At 37.9% G+C, this 19,118-nt stretch overlaps 1 protein-coding gene across 4 annotated transcripts in view; it reads right to left on the bottom strand.

The window, feature by feature from the left end:
- The window catches only part of GLIS3 (GLIS family zinc finger 3), a 508,929-nt gene that overhangs the window by 409,282 nt on the left and 80,529 nt on the right, over positions 1-19,118 (bottom strand). The window contains exon 1 of one of the 4 annotated variants that reach the window (XM_057547714.1): positions 16,905-17,062. The exons of the other annotated variants lie outside the window; for them this stretch is intronic. Coding sequence (XP_057403697.1) covers positions 16,905-17,001 — 97 coding nt within the window. The 5' untranslated portion in view covers positions 17,002-17,062. Of the gene's footprint in view, positions 1-16,904; positions 17,063-19,118 lie in introns of those variants that run through there. 4 annotated transcript variants of the gene reach the window in all.

The following is a 19,118-nucleotide window of genomic DNA, read 5'->3' as shown; positions in this document are numbered from 1 at the left end:
GCTAACCATATTAAGGTACTTATTCTAGCCCCTTCTCCTCCAGCTGTTGCCTTTGATTCAGACACTCCCCTTAGCCTGCCTAATCCCTATGCATTCTTGATTTCTCAGTTTAGAAGCCATTCCTCCAGAAAGCCATCTCTGACAACCCCTGACAGCCACATTCTAGGCTAGAAGCCTCTCCTATACACTCCCTTTGAAACATGTGCTTATTCTCTACACAGCATATATTATATCCCTCTGCAATGCAAATGCCCAAATATTGATCTGTTTTATCGCTAAATGTGTGTTATCCAATAGAACTTTCTATAATAATGGCAATATTTTATATCTGTGCTATCCAATATGGTAGCCATCAGCTACATGTAAGCACTTACAGTAGCCATCAGCTACATGTAAGCTAGTGTGACTAAGGAACAGAACGTTTAATTTTATTTAATTTTATTAATTTACATTTAGATTTACATAGCCACATGTGGCTATCATATTGGAAAGCACAGCACGACACATTATAGTCTGTAAACACAGGCACTGTATCTTTTCATTGCTGAAACTCTGGCATATATAAAAGCATGGGGTACATAATAGGAACTTGATAAATATATAAATACTTATATAATAAATAAGTAATACAGACAGGCTCAGACTGCCATAATTATATGCATTCATTCATTCAACAAACACTTATCAAGCACCTAGAAAGTTCCCAGTACTGTTCTAGATACCAGGGTTACAGATCAAATACCCTGCTTTTGTGGCGCTTACACTTTAATGGGAAGACAGAAAAAAACATTAAGCAAAACAAAAATAAACAATTTCGGAGAGAGGTGTTATGAAAAAAAATAATAAAGCAAAGTAAAGGGATAGAGAGTAATGGAGAGAGTATGTGCTGGTTTTAATGATACTTTATCTCACTAATAGTATTTGCCAGAGCCTCTGCTGCCCCAGCATTCTAGCACATATCAAACAAAACTCATGATGAAAGTTAATGGAACAAACTTTAACAGAAAGTAAGATAATTGCTCAGAAATAAATTCTGCTCTCTGATCATCTTGTCATAAAAGCTTTCAAGTATGCATTTTTGTGGAAAGAAGGCAGTGGCAAAATTGACCCATATTCTGTTTCAGAGCTATTAATGTGTCAAATGGTTAGCCCCAGCAGGCAGAGAATTTCTGCAAACTCTGGGGGAAACATCTTCTGAATTACCCAGTGTCACAACATGTGTCAGAACCAGCAGACAATCAAAATCTCCACCTGCAGCATGTATCTTCTGTTTTGTAATTTAATTTACTCCACATTTACTGAGCATCTCCCTAAGTGTGAGGGACAGGAACCTACTAGTGCCTGCGCTCCAAGAGCTCCCACACCAGGAAGAAAAAGAGAAACCACACATTAAAAAAAAAAAAAAAAAAGAGACAACTTGAGCAGAGCATGTTACACCATTTTCTTTCTTTTGGTTTTCATTTAGCTTCTGAATGTTCTTTATCCTTGGTCATAAAATCTCCAAGAATGCTGTATCCTTTCCTAAAACCAAAATTATTTCATAATTCAGCATCTTGCATAAAAGGAAATTTCCCTTAGCTACTGCAGCATCTAACACCATTGGGATTACAAATCATGTAGCTGGGAAACATGTCAGATTATAAAGTTCATTTCGTATGCTGGGAAAAAAATTGTAAGGCTGGTCAACAGCATGTAACTTATGTTAATCACTTACCCAAGAGGAGATTCCCCAACAGGATCATCTGGAATTTAAAAATATTTGCCCACCTCTCCTGGTTGTGAGAACTAGGTGAAACAGGGCAGGACAGCACTCTGTAGTTTTAAAAGCCCTGTATAAATGGTCATTAGAAAAAAATGATGATTCTTGCTCTCATAGCACTAGTTGACTGGTACACAGGTAAGCCAATATTCAAACACAGAGAAGATAGATTAAAAACTTGGCCTCATGCAGATAGAGGCAAAACTTCACTGAAATGACCTCCAGCCTCCTTGTTGGAAGAGAGGATTAATATGCAAGCAAATAAATCTAGGTGCAAACCCTCCCACCACACCTCTGAAATTCTCCAGTTAGAACTGAGCTAAACTTCTGCATGCACAGTCACTGGTCATACGTTTGCCAGTGAAGGGACAGGAAAGACATGCATGTGTGTGTGTGCACATATAAATAAATATGTGCGCGTATATTATATATACACTCACTTTCAGGTGGGAAGGGAGTTCACTTCTTTTGTTAATTATGATGGCACGCTTTTGTGGAGGTTGACAAATCACTTACCATTTACGATGAAGAAAAAGTATGTTTGGACTTCTCTGGTGGCACAGTGGTTAGGAATCTGCCTGCCAATGCAGGGGACACGGGTTCGATCCCTGGTCCAGGAAGATCCCACATGCTGCTGAGCAACTAAGCCCATGTGCCACAACTACTGAGCCTGCCCTCTAGAGCCCACGAGCCACAACTACTGAAGCCCGCGCACTTAGAGCCCATGCTCCGCAACAAGAGAAGCCACTGCAATGAGAAGCCCGCGCACCGCAATGAAGAGTAGCCCCCGCTTGCTGCAGCTAGAGAAAGCCTGTGCACCGCAACTAGAGAAAGCCTGTGCGCAACAATGAAGACCCAACTCAGACAAAATTAATTAATTAATTAATTTAAAAAATTAATTAAAAAAAGAAAAGAAAAAGTATGTTTGGTCTTATTACCACTCTACTAAGAAAAGATTTCTGGATTTTCCAATGCTCTACTTTCATCTTCCAAGCATCAAAAACCCTGAAGCTTCACTATAATGCCATTGCCTGGGTGTATACCATGGAATCATCTTTCTTTGATTCAGTTTTGATGCACTGAATGTTCCCGTCATCAGCATCCATTTCCAATACCTACTGAAAGCTCTAGGCTCTGAAAACAGGTCTGTGTTACTACTTCAAAGTTTCCTCATGACACTGTGTTACTACAAAGTCATGTTCCAGCTCTCAATGTTTGTTTTCTTCAATAGTATGACAATACTTAGTTGGTATTTGCCTGCCTTTAAAAGAAAGATGAACTTAGTTGTTTTCAAAATCCTTTTCTTAAAACTGTTCTGCAATATAGGGATAGACACAGGAGAATTAAAAAATCAAAAATAAGGTTCTAATGCAATTCTAAATTCAAATATAATTCTCATTTTGATGCTGGACTCCATGTTGTTTGGTGTGATGGTCCCATTGCAGCCTTCCTAATGTTTGAGAAAATCATGTCCACATAAATTCATTACATATGCTCAGAGAAGATTGTTTTTTTAAAAAAATCTTTTGACTTTTCCTTCTATTTAAATAGACAGATGCCAGGGCAGTTTTTCTTCCCTAGTTCTAAATTAATTCCATGCAAGGAGAAAATGTGGGTTGAATTGGCAAACGCATTGGACTTAGAGAGCCCCACTAGGGTTCTGAAGGAAGGCTAGAGAGAGCCAAGTTCAGCTGCCACATACAAGTTCAATGTGATGCATACCTGGTTGTTCTTTGTTTTTAGTCCTATTTCAGTATTTCTATGATTTCTAGTATACCCTCAGTCCAATGTGGTCGAGGACTTAGGTTTCAAAACTCTTTATATGTTCCTGCTAAGTTTATTCTTACTAAAGCTATGGATCTGTAAATATCCATTTTCTATCTGATGAGCAGGATGTGGGGGAGGGGGCTGTCACAACAAGAAGAGATGAAGCAGACAAAGAATGTCAGATGCATTGTATTAAAAATCAAAACTCCTCCTCTCTTGAATGGCAAATTGGAATCGATCTGATCCGCACAACAGCCTAAGAGAATGGAGACCTCAGTACATTAAACAACGAACATTCAAAGGGGAACAGAGCCACACTAAGGGGACTGCTGCTGCCAGGAGCCGAGGCGCTGGAAAATGTGCTACTAAAGCAAACAAAGGAGAGGGTGATGTTTCCCAAGTGTCCCCCAGTTTGCTTTTGTCAGGTGATCTCTACCACTCCCACGGAACAATAAAGAGGGTCTGGAAATGGGAAGCAGGGCACCAGAGTGACTGGTTCGTGAGCACAAAAGTGGTCAACCCAAGAAGCCAAAGAGAACTTTCATGCTTCAGAAAAATTGTGCAGGGAAACACACAGAGCATAGATGTGGCTCATTCACTTGGCTCAGACCTGATACCTGTTTGTAAGCCATTAGCCATAAAAGCATTGTGGCATTAAAAAAAATTATTTAGCCTTCTCCCCCATGACAACTGTCAATATAGGGCCTCTTACCCTAAACATGGACAGGCAAGTGACTCCTTCCAAAAAGGGGGCAACATTGGCAGAAATTTCTAAGAGGCAAAATCTTCAAGGGTATGCACCCACATAACAGTGCTCAGCATGGACTGTCTTTGTGTCTGAAAGTAGCACCCTTCTCTAAAGAGACCAAGAAATGTCATTTGGTTCTAAGGCAGGCCACTTGCAGTATCCTCATCCCGTACAGTTCCTTCTTTAGAAGACATGCCTTGTGTATATATTTTAAAGTGTTAAGCTCCAAAAAGGTAAAGCTAGTATAATTTAATCTACCTGTCATAGCCTGAGTCAGGGTCCTCCATCTGTGGTCTCTTAATAAGTAACTCTTCAGCAAAGAATCAAGAGCAAACCCCCCATTTTCTGGTCACTTTCAGTTGGCATCCCAAATCACAATTCAAACAAAATTAAAATAAACAAAAGGATTTCTGTGGAATTAAATTTTGCAGCAGCATGAAATAGTATTTTAATAAAACAACCAACAGACAATAATGGCCTCTCTAAAATTAAAGCAAGATGAGGACTTACAAACATATGGGACTTATTTAGCATCTGTTATGAGATTGAAAAACTCATCAAAATGGACTTTTCCTTCTCCCTCTACTTCCATTAAGAGTTATTTAGATTCTGCTCTAGAAGAGATGGCATAATGTGCCTAAAGCAGAACTCTCTTGATTTGTACGCTCGACCCCATTCCTACTCAGTCTTATCAATCTACCCCAGTTGCTCAAGCAGAAAAGCCGCACATCATCCCTTATTTGTTGCTTCCCTTTTACTACAATATCCTATCAATCAGCAAGTCCTGTTGATGATATTTCCCCAATCCATCCCCAATCCATCTACTTCTTTCTCCCCACCTCCATTACAACCACCATGGTCTAAACCAGAGCTGTATGATAGAACTTGCTGCAGTGATGGAGATGTTCTATATGTGTACTGTCCAATATGGCAGACACCAGCCACATGTTTCTATTGAGCACTTGAAATGTGGCTAGTGTAACTGGAAAAAAATGACTTTAGGTTAATAAATTTTGGGTGGCGGAGGGGATACATTAATGTTTTTAATTGTCTTTCCATGTCCTATTTCTTGAGATATGTTAGACTGGCTCTCTCCCCCTCTCTTGACCCTAGCCTCATGCCATCTTGCTACTCTTTTCTTCCCTCTTTCTCCTCTCATCCTTCTCTTACTCCACAAACTTCTGCTTATCTCTGGTGTTCTCATGCAGAAAATTTTAGCTAGTTCTTTTAACTGTTTTCTAAAAATTTGTAGTAAAATATATACATAAAATCTACCATTTTAATCATTTTAAGTGTACAGTTCAGAAGAGGTAAGTACCTTCACATTGTTGGGCAACCATCCTCCAGAAATCTTCATCTTGCAAAACTGAAACTACACCCATTAAACTACTACTCCCCTCTCCCAGCCCCTGGGAACCACAATTCTACTTTCTGTCTCTATGAATTTGACTACTCTACATACCTCATGTAAATGGAACCATACAGTATTTACCTTTTTGTGACTGGCATGTTTCAGTTAGCATAGTGTCCTCCAGGCTCATCCATATTGTAGCATGTGTCAGATATGTTAATTAATTTTGAATTAAATTTAAACTGCCACATATGGCTAGTGGCTACCATACTGGACACCCAAGTGTAAATCAGCATCATCTTTCTCCTAGTCTCCCACACTCACTCTTTGCTCCCTAAAATTTATTCCCTACATATCAGTCAAACTGATCTTTTAAAAATACAAATCACAATGTACCAAATCAGCCCATGCCCCATCATCACCTTAAAACACTCCCCTGGGTTTATTTTTTTCATGGCACTCATAGATATCTGAAATAATCCTTATTAATTGCTTCTTTATTATCTGTTTCTTCCTCTAAAATATAAGGCCTATGAGAGCCAAAATTGGTCAGTATTGTATCTTTATTAACTCAAGCAGTGCCTGGCACATAAGTAGAGCTCAGTAAGTAATTGCTAAAGTAATAAATCAATGAATTTGGAATAGACATTTTAAAAATTTTAATTTTATCTTCTATGTTTTGCTTTACAGCAATCCTCCACTAATGGAGGTGACTAGTGAGTCCATCCATTAATATAACAAGTGCTTTGAGCTTTTGCACCTAACATGCCAGGGGGCTGTCACTGTATATCCATGCCCTCTTACATAGTCCCCTTGTGACCACTGGCACAAATCTGACAGAGAACTGACCAACATCAGGCACACAGGCTACAGACACTAGAATTAGGTCCTTGAACTATCTGAGCAGCTGAGGAGTACCAAGGTCTAAACCAGAGCTTCTAAAACATAGTATGTCCTTACTGGGTGACAGGTATAACAAGATAAGGGAACCTGAATACCCACAGCCCCCAGGCCTGTTGACTGCATCCTCTACAAATCTTATCCATTTAACTCTGTGTGCTGAACAAATATCACCATTTTCTACATGCCTCAAGATACAAAACTTGTTGAGAAGCACTGTTAACCCACTGAACCCACGCTTTAATAAATGTGATCAAACCACAAACCCTCAAAATATCATTCAAATATTTAGAAATCAGTCACTTCTCTCATACCCATAGTGAACAGGGAGAAAGATGAAAAAACACCAGTTACAAATTTGACTTTAGTTATGGCAATCACTATTCTAAGCATCTTTCAATGAAAAACACTAATATTTTTTTAAAACTCACAAATAACGTAGCTGAGCTAAGGGAAGGGAGAGGCCTTGGCTGGTACAGTCAGCATGTGCAGCAGACCCATAATGGGCAGAGCAGGGATAGGGGCTTGTCCCAGATGACTGTTAGGTTGAAGAGGCTGGACTCAGGAGATAGCCCATGTGGCCAGGCAATTGAGGAAATAAGTAAACAAGAATAACAGGAGCAGGGTTCTCATTGTTGCAGAAGGAGATACAAATGTGGAAAGGGATACAACTAGGATAAGCCTTGTGGTGTTAAACTGGGAATTAGACGTATTGGTACGAACTCAAGGTTTTTAATATCTATAGTTAGATAGATATAGAAAGACATATAGATGTGTGTGTGTATATAGTATGTGTGTACATACCTATATATTTCCCAGTTCTTCCTACTGAGAGGGCCTAGAAGCTATGATACCTCAGTAGCAATAAGCACATCTACCACCCAGAACCTTGATTTCTAAAAATACCACTCTCCACCAAAGGGCTCTTAAGAGAAGTGACTGATTCCAGGGCAGGGGCACGAAAGTACTAGATAAGCCTAGAACATCTAATTATAGCAGAAAGTAAAAAATTTCTCAAGGAATGATAGAGACATTTCAAAAGGACTCGGGAGACAGTCTGAAAGGGCTCCCACTGGACAAATCTGGGACATATTGGGCATCAAAATAAATATTGATAGCAATGGTTTATAACATGCTGAGAAAATTAAAACCCATGACATACTGTATAAATAAATAATTTTTTACTGTGGAATTAAATTAATAAATTTAGAAGTAATGATGAGGTTAGAAAATAATCTGTGTAGCTAAAAGCAGAGGGTAAAAGTTTGATGAAGAATTGGATATTTAGATAATCTCAAAGTATTTCCATATCACAAACTTATAAGTCACTTATAAATTCCTGAATACAAAATATTAATTAACTTTAGAGAGGAGAAACCTGGCACAACTATCTTGACCAAGAGACAGAAGTTATCATCACCAGCACTGAACACATTGATGCCCCTATATGATTCCTCGAGAGGAACACAGCATTGTATCTGAGGTCTTCAGACCCAAAGCACAACGCCTCATCGTGAGCAACATGGACAATGTAAGAGGCAGGTGCTCTTCAAAAACGTCAGCTCACCAAAGTAAAAAAAAAAAAAAAAAAGACTGAAAAAGACAAAAGACTAAGGAACTATTCCTAACTAAAAGAGACCAAGAGACATGATGAAAACAATGTGTAACACTCTAGGTTGGATCCCAGAGCAAAAAGGAAAGGGAAAAATAAAAGAAGAATTTTTTTTTCTTTTTTTCTCTTCTAGGAAATATACACTGAAATATTTCAAGATATTGGAACATGTCTACAACTTACTCTCAAATGATTCAGAAAAAAATACATATAGAGAGATATATGGATATATGTCAAAGCTTGACATTTTCGAAGAGCTGAGAAAGAATAATAAGGCAAAAATGAGGTAAAATGTTCAAATTTGGGGAATCTGGGTAAGGGGCATATGGGAATCTTTGTACCAGGCTTACAACTTTTTCTTGAAGTTTAACATTGTTTAAAAATTTTAAAGTTAACCAAAAATATATAGGTAAAAAATAAAGAAAATAAATAATTTTTTATTTGGCATTTTCTTGGAACCCTCAAGCATGCACAAAATACATATATAATACAGGGGCCATGAATTAGCTGGAAAAAATTTTTTCTCACTTTTTCCTTAGATGAATGAGAACATAAAGATCAATTAGTGCACTAAGAGGTTTTGAAAATTATCTAGATTTAATTCAGGCAACTGACCTAATTTTTTTCCAAAACCCTCTTTTGATATCAAAGAATGTCTAAAGAAAGAACTACCAACACACAGAATGGAAAAATCTAATACTTGACTTTGGCTAACATGTGATTATACCATGAGAGAAAGGGGCAAAGATAACATACGGAAATACCAAGAGGCAGAAACAGTTGAGAAAAGCACTGCATGTACTGACAATGCAAGAAAGAAGAGGCCAAGGCAAACCTGATGATAGGAATCAGACAGTCTGAAAAGGCAGTATCATCTGTCTTTAAGCAAGAAGTCCCAGCGCTAGGAGTCATCTCTAAGAGCTCTTGAAAGGGACCCCAGAGGCCACCTGGGCGAATTTCCCAATGTAAAGAGGACCCATACAGGTCTGGGAAGATGTCCAGATCAGCTGCCCTTGGACAGACCAGAAAGGGAAGGAGGAAGAAGCTACTTAGGCTCTTGGGATGATGGAGTTGGAGCTTTGCCACAGACCCAAAGGACCCTTGAGATGTCTTTGTATTTTTAACATTCATGCCACTGGTGCCACCTCCAGACTCCTCTCCCTCCTTCCCTTTTCTCCATCCAGAGTCAGTGAGACCAGGTACGTGACACTGCTTTGCAAGCTCTAAGCTTTGTATAAACATAAACCATTATGGACCACAACTTCTCTAGACACTGTAGTAAAGTGCACCTTCCTCTTTCTCTTCTCCTGTTGCAACTCCCAAGCAAAATATTATTCTATCTACCCAGCTTCTCTCACTATCCATTTATCTAAAAGACAACCTCTCTGCATCGGATTCTGCATGACTCAATTCTTCCAGAAAGCCTTACACTGACTCACCTTACAACCTAGAAAATGGACACGCAGAAATGAGATGCTTAGAATGGGCCCAGCCTTGTGTTTAACCTTTTCATCCGTGAATCACTTAACACTTATCACCAACAACAAACATAAACAGACCCAGCCAAGACTTTACTTAACCCCACAGCATTGTAGCTCACCCAATGTTTCAAGTCACAATGTCACTATTTAGTGTCAAGTGCTTGCACAGATCACTAATTCAGTAGGCAAGTTTTTGGATGTAAGGGTCAAAGAACAGTGGTACTTTAAAAGAAAGAATAAAGGCATCTCCTGAACCAAGTCTGGGCAGTACCAAGTCCAGGGGAATGTGTTATACTTTAACTACACGCTAAGCAATTTGAGTAAAAAAAGTGGTATACATTTTGCATCTTAACAAATTGGCTTAACAAAGTGCTTATGTTTGAGATAAAAGGTGTCAAACTCATTTTGCTGTCAGTAAGATGAAAATGATGCAGCATTCCATTTCTTGAGCCAACGTGTTCATTCACAGGGTTATACCAAGCAGAAGGGGAATAACAGATTATGTCTCCACTCTGTTCATCTCAGTAGCCTTCAGGTTAACTCCTTTAACTGCTCTTCCTTACAGAATGAGAGAAAAAAATACTTTTTAGGTAGGCTGGGGTTTTTTAAGGAAAGAGAAAGATTACTTTTAAAGTACTTACATCTCCCACACCTACACTCCACAAGAGGAATTCTTTTTAGATTTATAAAATTGCTTTGAGATAATATGGCCCCGATTTTTAATTTTACAAATTAGGAAAGAAAAAGACAGATCGGGAAAGGATGTAACATCTGCACTGCCTCTTCTTCCCCTCCACTCCAGCACATCCCCACATATCTTAGAGTTGGACTGAGAATATTCAAGTCTTAATCCTTTGTACTTTGTGACTTTGGTCAAGTCATTTAACCTCGTGGGTGAGACAGACATGACGTCTTCTCACAACCACCGCTTCCAATGTTTACATTCTATGATTCACTACTCCTAGGTTAAAAGTTCATTAAGTGTGCCTCTCTCAAAGACACACATTGCCTCACAAATTGACCATAAAAAGTCAAATTTCCCTAAAATCCCTCAAACCCACTGACTGTTCCTTTTGGAGACCCACTCTCATTTTCTCTAGAACCTAGGCCCTCTTGTTTATTCTCACAGCTGATCTCATGGTTCCTTGACAAAAGAAGTTTGTTTTACTCAGCCTCTAAAACACCACAGGAACCTCTTGAACAATTGCTGCTTACATTAGAAGCCACCTTCCATGAATGTGAGCAAATAAGTTCACTACAGAAGCCAATCTAAAATTCCCTTAGGCTTTTAGCCAATATTTTAAAACTCCATCTATGTTTCAAAATTACGGTTTGGGTTTTTTTTTTTTAATTTGCTTAAAATATTGATGTCTACATTTTCTAGTTATATCTTTGATGGTACTGTTAGGTTTATGAGGAGGGCATTTTCTAGTTATGTCTTTGATGACAGTGTTAAGTTTATGAGGAGGGGCATTGCAGGCAGTATAATCACAAATTTTGGAAATTTTGCATTTTGAGACCTGTTCTCTATAAATTTCGGATCCAGTTTTGCAGGCTTATAAGTAACTTCTACAATGAAAACAAAACAAACAAGATACGAAGATGCCATCAAAGTCAACGGCTTCTATACTCTACAACGAACAGCCAGAAAAAGCCCACCACAGTAAACTGCTAAAATCACAATTAGAAACATGTTGAAAGTGCCAAATGGTATTTATATCGAGACAAGGAAAGTTCCCGCGATCACACAGGTTGGGCTCAGAGGAAACTATCTTCACTGAAGCCCCTTGCGCTCTGATATAAACCCACCACCTAACCCTGAGCCTTCACTCAACTCCTGTAGGCCTCAATCCCTAATCCACAAGACGTAAGGAGGGACCAAGGTGATCTCAGAGATTATTTCTAGTCCTAACATACATTCAATCATGATTATAACCAAGCAACTAAAAACTTGCTAACAAATAGTGAATTTGTCAGTTTTTCATCTGGCAATCATACCGATAACAACGTCAAAAAATGTATGAATGCTTATCATCAAGATGTCCCGTGGGATGTTGCTCATCATACACTGTCCTCTTTTATGACTCCCTGGGAAAATCTTTTGTCTTGTGTCTCATTATTAGGAATAGCCAGCCCTGCTTCACTATAGAACCTTAAGGGCACTATGATTCACATAGTTGATTATGTTTCCCTCCTTGCACTGGCTGCAGGAAAACTGAGAACCCAATCTTTGACTCACCTCTAACAAATGGTGTAGGGCCCTATGAGATGCATTGGGGGTCCTAACTTAACCCTTTGTTTCATCCCACTTTCCCTTCTCCCCATTTCCTCACTTACCTTCTTTCATCTTTTTCTATTGTTTATATCTTTGAAAACTACTTTTAACCTTTTTTGACACAAAGGGGATATTTCAAGCTATTTTCATTTACTGACATCAATGCTAAACAGCAAAATCGTTCTTTTAGTGACTTGCGTTTTTCAAACACTGTCACTGTACCAACACATAAGAGCACCAAGCACCCATTTAATGTTCTCTTACACATAATTCTATGCCAAGATTTAGATCACAATTGTCACTTTGAGTATCATTATCATTACTACAATACTTTTCAGCCCTTACATTTACAAAGATCTTCATAGTATTTTTCTGGTGAGACTTCACATTTGTTATCTCATTTGATTTTCTCAACAATCATATGAAATAGTTGCAGCAGTTATTAATATGATTATCTTCATGCTTACAGATGAGGAAAACAGGCTTGGAGAGGTTAAACAGCTTGCCCACACTGACAAAGTTAATAAGTTAATAAGACAAGACCACAGGCTTTTTTCCCAAGTCTAGTATTTTTCCCCATAACTACAAAATTTTGTCTCTTATATAGTTTACTCCTTGAAATTTTGTCCTAGGATCCATGACTCAGATGTTTTATTTAGTTGGTTTTCTAAGTAGTATTCGCCTGCTAGTCAAAATCATGTCAATTACTCTTTGGTAATGGAACCTCAGCATGATGAGAACTAGACAGCCAAGACACTGGAAAATTTTGTAACCATTAGAAAATGCATGAGTAATTTATTTCCTCCATTGGAATTCAGTGATGGCATTAAGAAAACTCATTCCTGCAACTTAACAAGGAACATAAATGCTTTAATGTGGTCTGCTAGTAGTCACACAGAGTAAAACTGCCTCTTGAGTCACTAGAACTAGTAAAAACCATTTAGTAGTAGAAGATGAAATTTAGACAAGGCAGGCTGAAGAGAAGATCTAACTGTTTCTTGATGATGAGCTCACACTACTTCAACCACATCTAAGAGAAAGAATCACGAAGTTCAAATCATATTCATTTCCAAGTCATTGACATTGCTAATGTGTGAGAGGATGAAACATTGACAACTTGAACTCCTGAGACTCTGAATAAACCAGAGTCTATTCATTCTACAAGTCATGAATTTGGAAAGTAAGGGAACACTGCATAGGCAATTTTTCTGAGTTTTAATTTCTTCAGATAAAATGAGGAACAGGAAGGTCAAACAACACTTTCTAACAACATTCTATGATTGCATGAATACTTATTAGCGCCACCTACTTGAAATATTATCATTTCAACAACTGGCCAGAATTTTAAAATATATTTATATAATGTGTGGGTAATGGGTAATGTTCCAGCACATTTAAATCATTATTCAGGAATTTGACTATTTTTCTTTAATCAACTTCAAACATTACTGGTTTGAATTACTAATTCCTGCCCACGAGACAATGTATTCGTATGTACCTTCTCTCAGCAGACTATGAATTGGATGCTCAAGTTAATTCTGCTTTCCAATATCTTGACAGTAAGGATGAACAGAAGTAAGTTGGTCTCTTACTTAGCTAATTAACTTTTTATATACATATAGCCTGTATTCTCCCCAACTAATCTATAAAACTCTATGAAGATAGGACCATATATGTCTGTTGAACAACTGTATGCTCAGTGCTTGACACACAGTCATTAGAATACATATATATGGCGAAAAAATTTTTAAAAATTACCAACAAAGAAAAGTTACAAAACTCAAACTGAGAAATACTGGCTCTTCCCTAGAGAAGGTTAAAGGGTGCTATGCTTAGGCTCAAACTCTATATCACGACCCGTCTATGCCTAAGGGAGAGTGAATGGTAAGAAGGAGCCAAGCAAGGATAAGAAAACTGTATGGCTTCCTGCTTCTTACTGAAGTAGAACTTTATAGCACTGCCTCAAAGTATGGAGATAACAAGGTATGAAGCGAAGAGTCAAGTCTCCTTCTGGCTACTCCCTATCTATGTGACCTTAGGAAAGTTACTTAACTTTCCTGAACCTTGATTTCCTCCACTGCAAAATGGGGCAGGAGTAACAGTATTTATGGCATAGAGTTGTCGATGAGGACTAAAAAGACAATGGATGTAAAATGTCTAGCTTATAGCATGACCTCAATAAGCAGTGGCTAGTATTATTAGTTAATTAGTTTGAAGTAAATTTCTAGACTATCACTCCACCAAGTTTTTAGAAGAATAAGAATAATCTCTGAGAGGGGCAGAGTTAATCATATATACATATTCATATATATATATATATATGAAATCCAGTCAGAATAATCATTAGGAGCATCCTTGGAAAAAAAAAAAAAAGCAGAAGTCCTAGCACACAGGAAGAAGCCTATACTGCTGGGAGAGGTCTGCAGAAAGATAATAGGCAGTTCCGTCCCTTCGCTTTGCTGACAGAGAGTGTGCAGAAGGACACAGCTCTGCAGCAGTTGGAACCTCACCAAGCACCCCTGTTTTTCTCTTTCTCTATCTCTTGGGTATTCCTCTCTAAGTCAGGTGATCTTTCATGGTCCCAGAAAGACAGGTCTGAGCTTGCAGACTCCCAAAGATGACTCTGGGTCATGTTATGTTACACACAGACAAAAAAGTAGGTTAAGTCCACATAATGATGGTCTGTCTGGAATGGAAAGTTGGGAAGAGCTACTGAAGGTTTTCAAGCAAAAACTGTAGAAAAGGCAGTGACTCCAGGACTATATTGGCCTCTTTGGTACAGACCCTTGTCCTAATAAAATGGCAAAATACGGGGTTGATAAATCAGAAGCTTTGAGCACAAAGAATAGTCATAATTCTGAATGTGTGCTCTGGTATTTCTGCGTAATTGACTATTTACTGACAGAATGACTTGAATAAGTCACTGAAATACCTGAAAAGTACCTGAAAAATACCTGAAAAAGCCTAAGAGTAAAGTACTGAATTGCAGAACACAAAGGAAGATTTAGGAACTCTGGAAAATATAAGGTCTTGACTGGAAGATCCACAGCAGACCTATCTGGGACTTCTACAAGATCAAAAGTTTCTATAAAGACAGAAACCCACAAATATCATCATGGGATGAAACACTTTGCAAATGAAGCAACTGACAAAGGATTATCTCCAGCATGATAGCAGGTGAAGGCCAAGGAGTTCTGAACTCCCTTCAGAAAGGACAAGAGAAGCAATGCTGACTCAACTGAAAGCCAACACTGTTGAGGGTCGTAGAATCTCCCTTCATTTCCTCCTTTCCAAAGGTTGCCCGTGGACCCAAGGGATGTGGGCAAACTGGTGATGACATCAAAATGTGTGTGTTCACACCTGTATTGTATCACACAGTTTGTTGGAATCAGTGCATGTTTAACTTCAAAAACCTTGTTGAGGACCCCTCTATTGATTTTCCATCCTCAAGTCAGGAGGATTTTTCTCCCTATACTTTAAAAGAACATAAGGAGGGTGGGGCAGGAGAATTACAGAGTTATAAACTGACCAAAGCCTTGGACTGCCAGGAAACAGAAATAAAGGCAATCTTTTGAAATACAAAAGGGCGAATTAGATACTGGTGGAGAGAATTCTAAGGTGGCAATAGAAAGAAAAGGGAATAATGATGAATTTAGTTTGTGTGTGTGTGCTTTCATTTTATTTTTTTTTACATCTTTATTGGAGTATAATTGCTTAACAATGTGTTAGTTTCTGCTGTATAACAAAGTGAAGCAGCTATACATGTACATATATCCCAATATCCCCTTCCTCTTGCGTCTCCCCCCCACCCTCCCTATCCTACCCCTCTAGGTGATCACAAAGCACCGAGCTGCTCTCCCTGTGCTATGCAGCTGCTTCCCACTAGCTATCTATTTTACATTTGGTAGCATATATATGTAAATACTACTCTCTCACTTCGCCCCAGCTTACCCTTCCCCCTCCCCATGTCCTCAAGTCCATTCTCTACGTCTGCATCTTTATTCCTGTCCTGCCCCTAGGTTCATCAGAACCATTTTTTCCTTTTTTTTTAGATTCCATATATATGTGTTAGCATACAGTATTTGTTTTTCTCTGACATACTTCACTCTGTATGACAGACTCTAGGTCTATCCACCTCACTACAAATAACTCAATTTTGTTTCTTTTTATGGCTGAGTAATATTCCATTGTATATATATGCCACATCCTCTTTATCCATTCACCTGTCAATGGACACTTAGGTTGCTTCCATGTCCTGGCTATTATGAATAGTGCTGCAAGGAACATTGTGGTACATGACCCTTTTTGAATTATGGTTTTCTCAGGGTACATGCCGAGTAGTGGGATTGCTGGGTCCTATGGTATTTCTATTTTTAGTTTTTTAAGGAACCTCCATACTGTTCTCCATAGTGCCTGTATCAATTTACATTCCCACAACAGTGCAAGAGAGTTCCCTTTTCTCTACACCCCCTCCAGCATTTATTGTTTGTAGATTTTTTGATGATGGCCATTCTGACCGGTGTGAGGTGATACCTCATTGTAGTTTTGATTTGCATTTTTCTAATGATTAGTGATGTGGAGCATCCTTTCATGTGTTTGTTGGAAATCTGTATATCTTCTTTGGAGGAATGTCTATTTAGGTCTTCTGCCCATTTTTGGATTGGGTTGTTTGTTTTTTTGATATTGAGCTGCATGAGCTGCTTGTATATTTAGGAGATAATCCTTTGTCAGTTGCTTCATTTGCAAATATTTTCTCCCATTCTGAGGGTTGTCTTTTTGATTTCCTTTCCTGTGCAAAAGCTTTTAAGTTTCACTTGTTTATAATTGTTTTTATTTCCATTACTCTAGGAGGTGCGTCAAAAAGGATCTTGCTCTGATTTATGTCAGAGTGTTCTGCCTATGTTTTCCTCTAAGAGTTTTATAGTGTCTGGCCTTACATTTAGGTCTTTAATCCACTTTGAGTTTATGTTTGTGTATGGTGTTAGGAAGTGTTCTAATTTCATTCTTTTACCTGTAGCTGTCCAGTTTTCCCAGCACCAATTATTGAAGAGGTTGTCTTTTACTCCATTGTATATTCTTGCCTCCTTTATCAAAGGTAAGGTGACCATATGTGCGTGGGTTTATCTCTGGGCTTTCTATCCTGTTCCATTGATCTATATTTCTGTTTTTGTGCCAGTACCATACTGTCTGGATTACTGTATTTATTGTAGTATAATAAATACTTGATTACTTTATTTATTGTAGTATAGTCTGAAGTTAGGGAGCCTGATTCCTCCAGCTCCATTTTTCTTTCTCAAGATTGCTTTGGTTATTCGGGGTCTTTTGTGTTTCCATACAAATTGTGAAATTTTTTGTTCTAGTTCTGTGAAAAATGCCATTGGTAGTTTGATAGGGATTGCATTGAATCTGTAGATTGCTTTCAGTAGTATAGTAATTTTCACAATGTTGATTCTTCCAATCCAAAAACATGGTATATCTGTCCATGTGTTTATATCATCTTTAATTTCTTTCATCAGTGTATTATAGTTTTCTGCATACAGGTCTTTTGTCTCCTTAGGTTTATTCCTAGATATTTTATTCTTTCTGTTGCAATGGTAAATGGGAGTATTTCCTTAATTCTCTTTCAGATTTTTTGTCATTACTGTGTAGGAATGCAAGAAATTTCTCTGCATAAATTTTGTATCCTGCTACTTTACCAAATTCATCAATTACCTCTAGTAGTTTTCTGGTAGCATCTTTAGGATACTCTATGTATAGTATCATGTCATCTGCAAACAGTGACAGTTTTACTTCTTCTTTTCCGATTTGGATTCCTTTTATTTCTTTTTCTTCTCTGATTGCGTGACTAAAACTTCCAAAACTATGTTGAATAATAGTGGTGAGAGTGGGCAACATTGTCATCTTCCTGATTTTAGAGGAAATGGCTTCACTTTTTCACCACTAAGGACAATGTTGGCTGTGGGTTTATCATATATGGCTTTTATTACGTTGAGGTAGGTTCCCTCTTTGCCTACCTTCTGGAGAGTTTTTATCATAAATGGTATTGAATTTTGTTGAAAGCTTTTTCTGCATCTACGGAGATTATCATACGGTTTTTATCCTTCAATTTGTTACTAAGGTGTATCACATTGATTGATTTGCGTATATTGAAGAATCTTTGCATTCCTAGGATAAACCCCACTTGATCATGGTGTATGATCCTTTAAATGTGCTATTGGATTCTGTTTGCTACTATTTTGTTGAGGATTTTTGCATCTATGTTCATCAGTGATATTGGCCTGTAGTTTTCTTTTTTTGTCACATCTTTGGTTTTGATATCAGGGTGATAGTGGCCTCATAGAATGAGCTTGGGAGTGTTCCTACGTCTGCTATATTTTGGAAGAGTTTGAGAAGGATAGGTGTTAGCTCTTCTCTAAATGTTTGATAGAATTCACCGGTGAAGCCATCTGGTACCTGGGCTTTTGACTGTTGGAAGATTTTCTATTCACAGTTTCAATTTCAGTGCTTGTGATTGGTCTGTTCAAATTTTCTATTTCTTCTTGGTTCAGTCTTGGAAGGTTGTACTTTTCTAAGAATTTGTCCATTTCTTCCAGGTTGTCCATTTTATTGGCATACAGTTGCTTGTAGTAATCTCTCATGATCCTTTGTATTTCTGCAGTGTCAGTTGTTACTTCTCCTTTTGCATTTCTAACTCTGTTGATTTGAGCCTTCTCCCTTTTTTTCTTGATGAGTCTGGCTAATGGTTTATCAATTTTGTTTATCTTCTGAAAGAACCTTCTTTCAGTTTTATTGATCTTTGCTATCATTTCCTTCATTTCTTTTTCATTTATTTCTGATCTGATCTTTATGATTTCTTTCCGTCTGCTAACTTTGGGGTTTTTTTGTTCTTCTTTCTTTAATTAATTTAGGTGTAATGGTAGGTTGTTTATTTGAGATTTTTCTTGTTTCTTGAAGTAGGACTGTATTGCTATAAACTTCCCTCTTAGAACTGTTTTTGCTGCATCTCATAGGTTTTGGGTCGTCATGTTTTCATTGTCACTTGTTTGTAGGTATTTTCTGATTTCCTCTTTGATTTATTCAGTGATCTCTTGGTTATTTAGTAGCGTATTGTTTAGCCTCCATGTGTCTCTATTTTTTATATTTTTTTTTCCTGTAACTGATATCTAGTCTCACAGCGTTGTGGTCGGAAAAGATACTTGATACGATTTCAATTTTCTTAAATTTA

This window comes from Balaenoptera acutorostrata, chromosome 6 (genome assembly GCF_949987535.1).
Source record: "Balaenoptera acutorostrata chromosome 6, mBalAcu1.1, whole genome shotgun sequence".
Taxonomy (NCBI): domain Eukaryota; kingdom Metazoa; phylum Chordata; class Mammalia; order Artiodactyla; family Balaenopteridae; genus Balaenoptera; species Balaenoptera acutorostrata.
The sequence above is the reverse complement of the archived record's forward strand: the minus strand, read 5'-3'. Positions and strand labels throughout refer to the sequence as shown.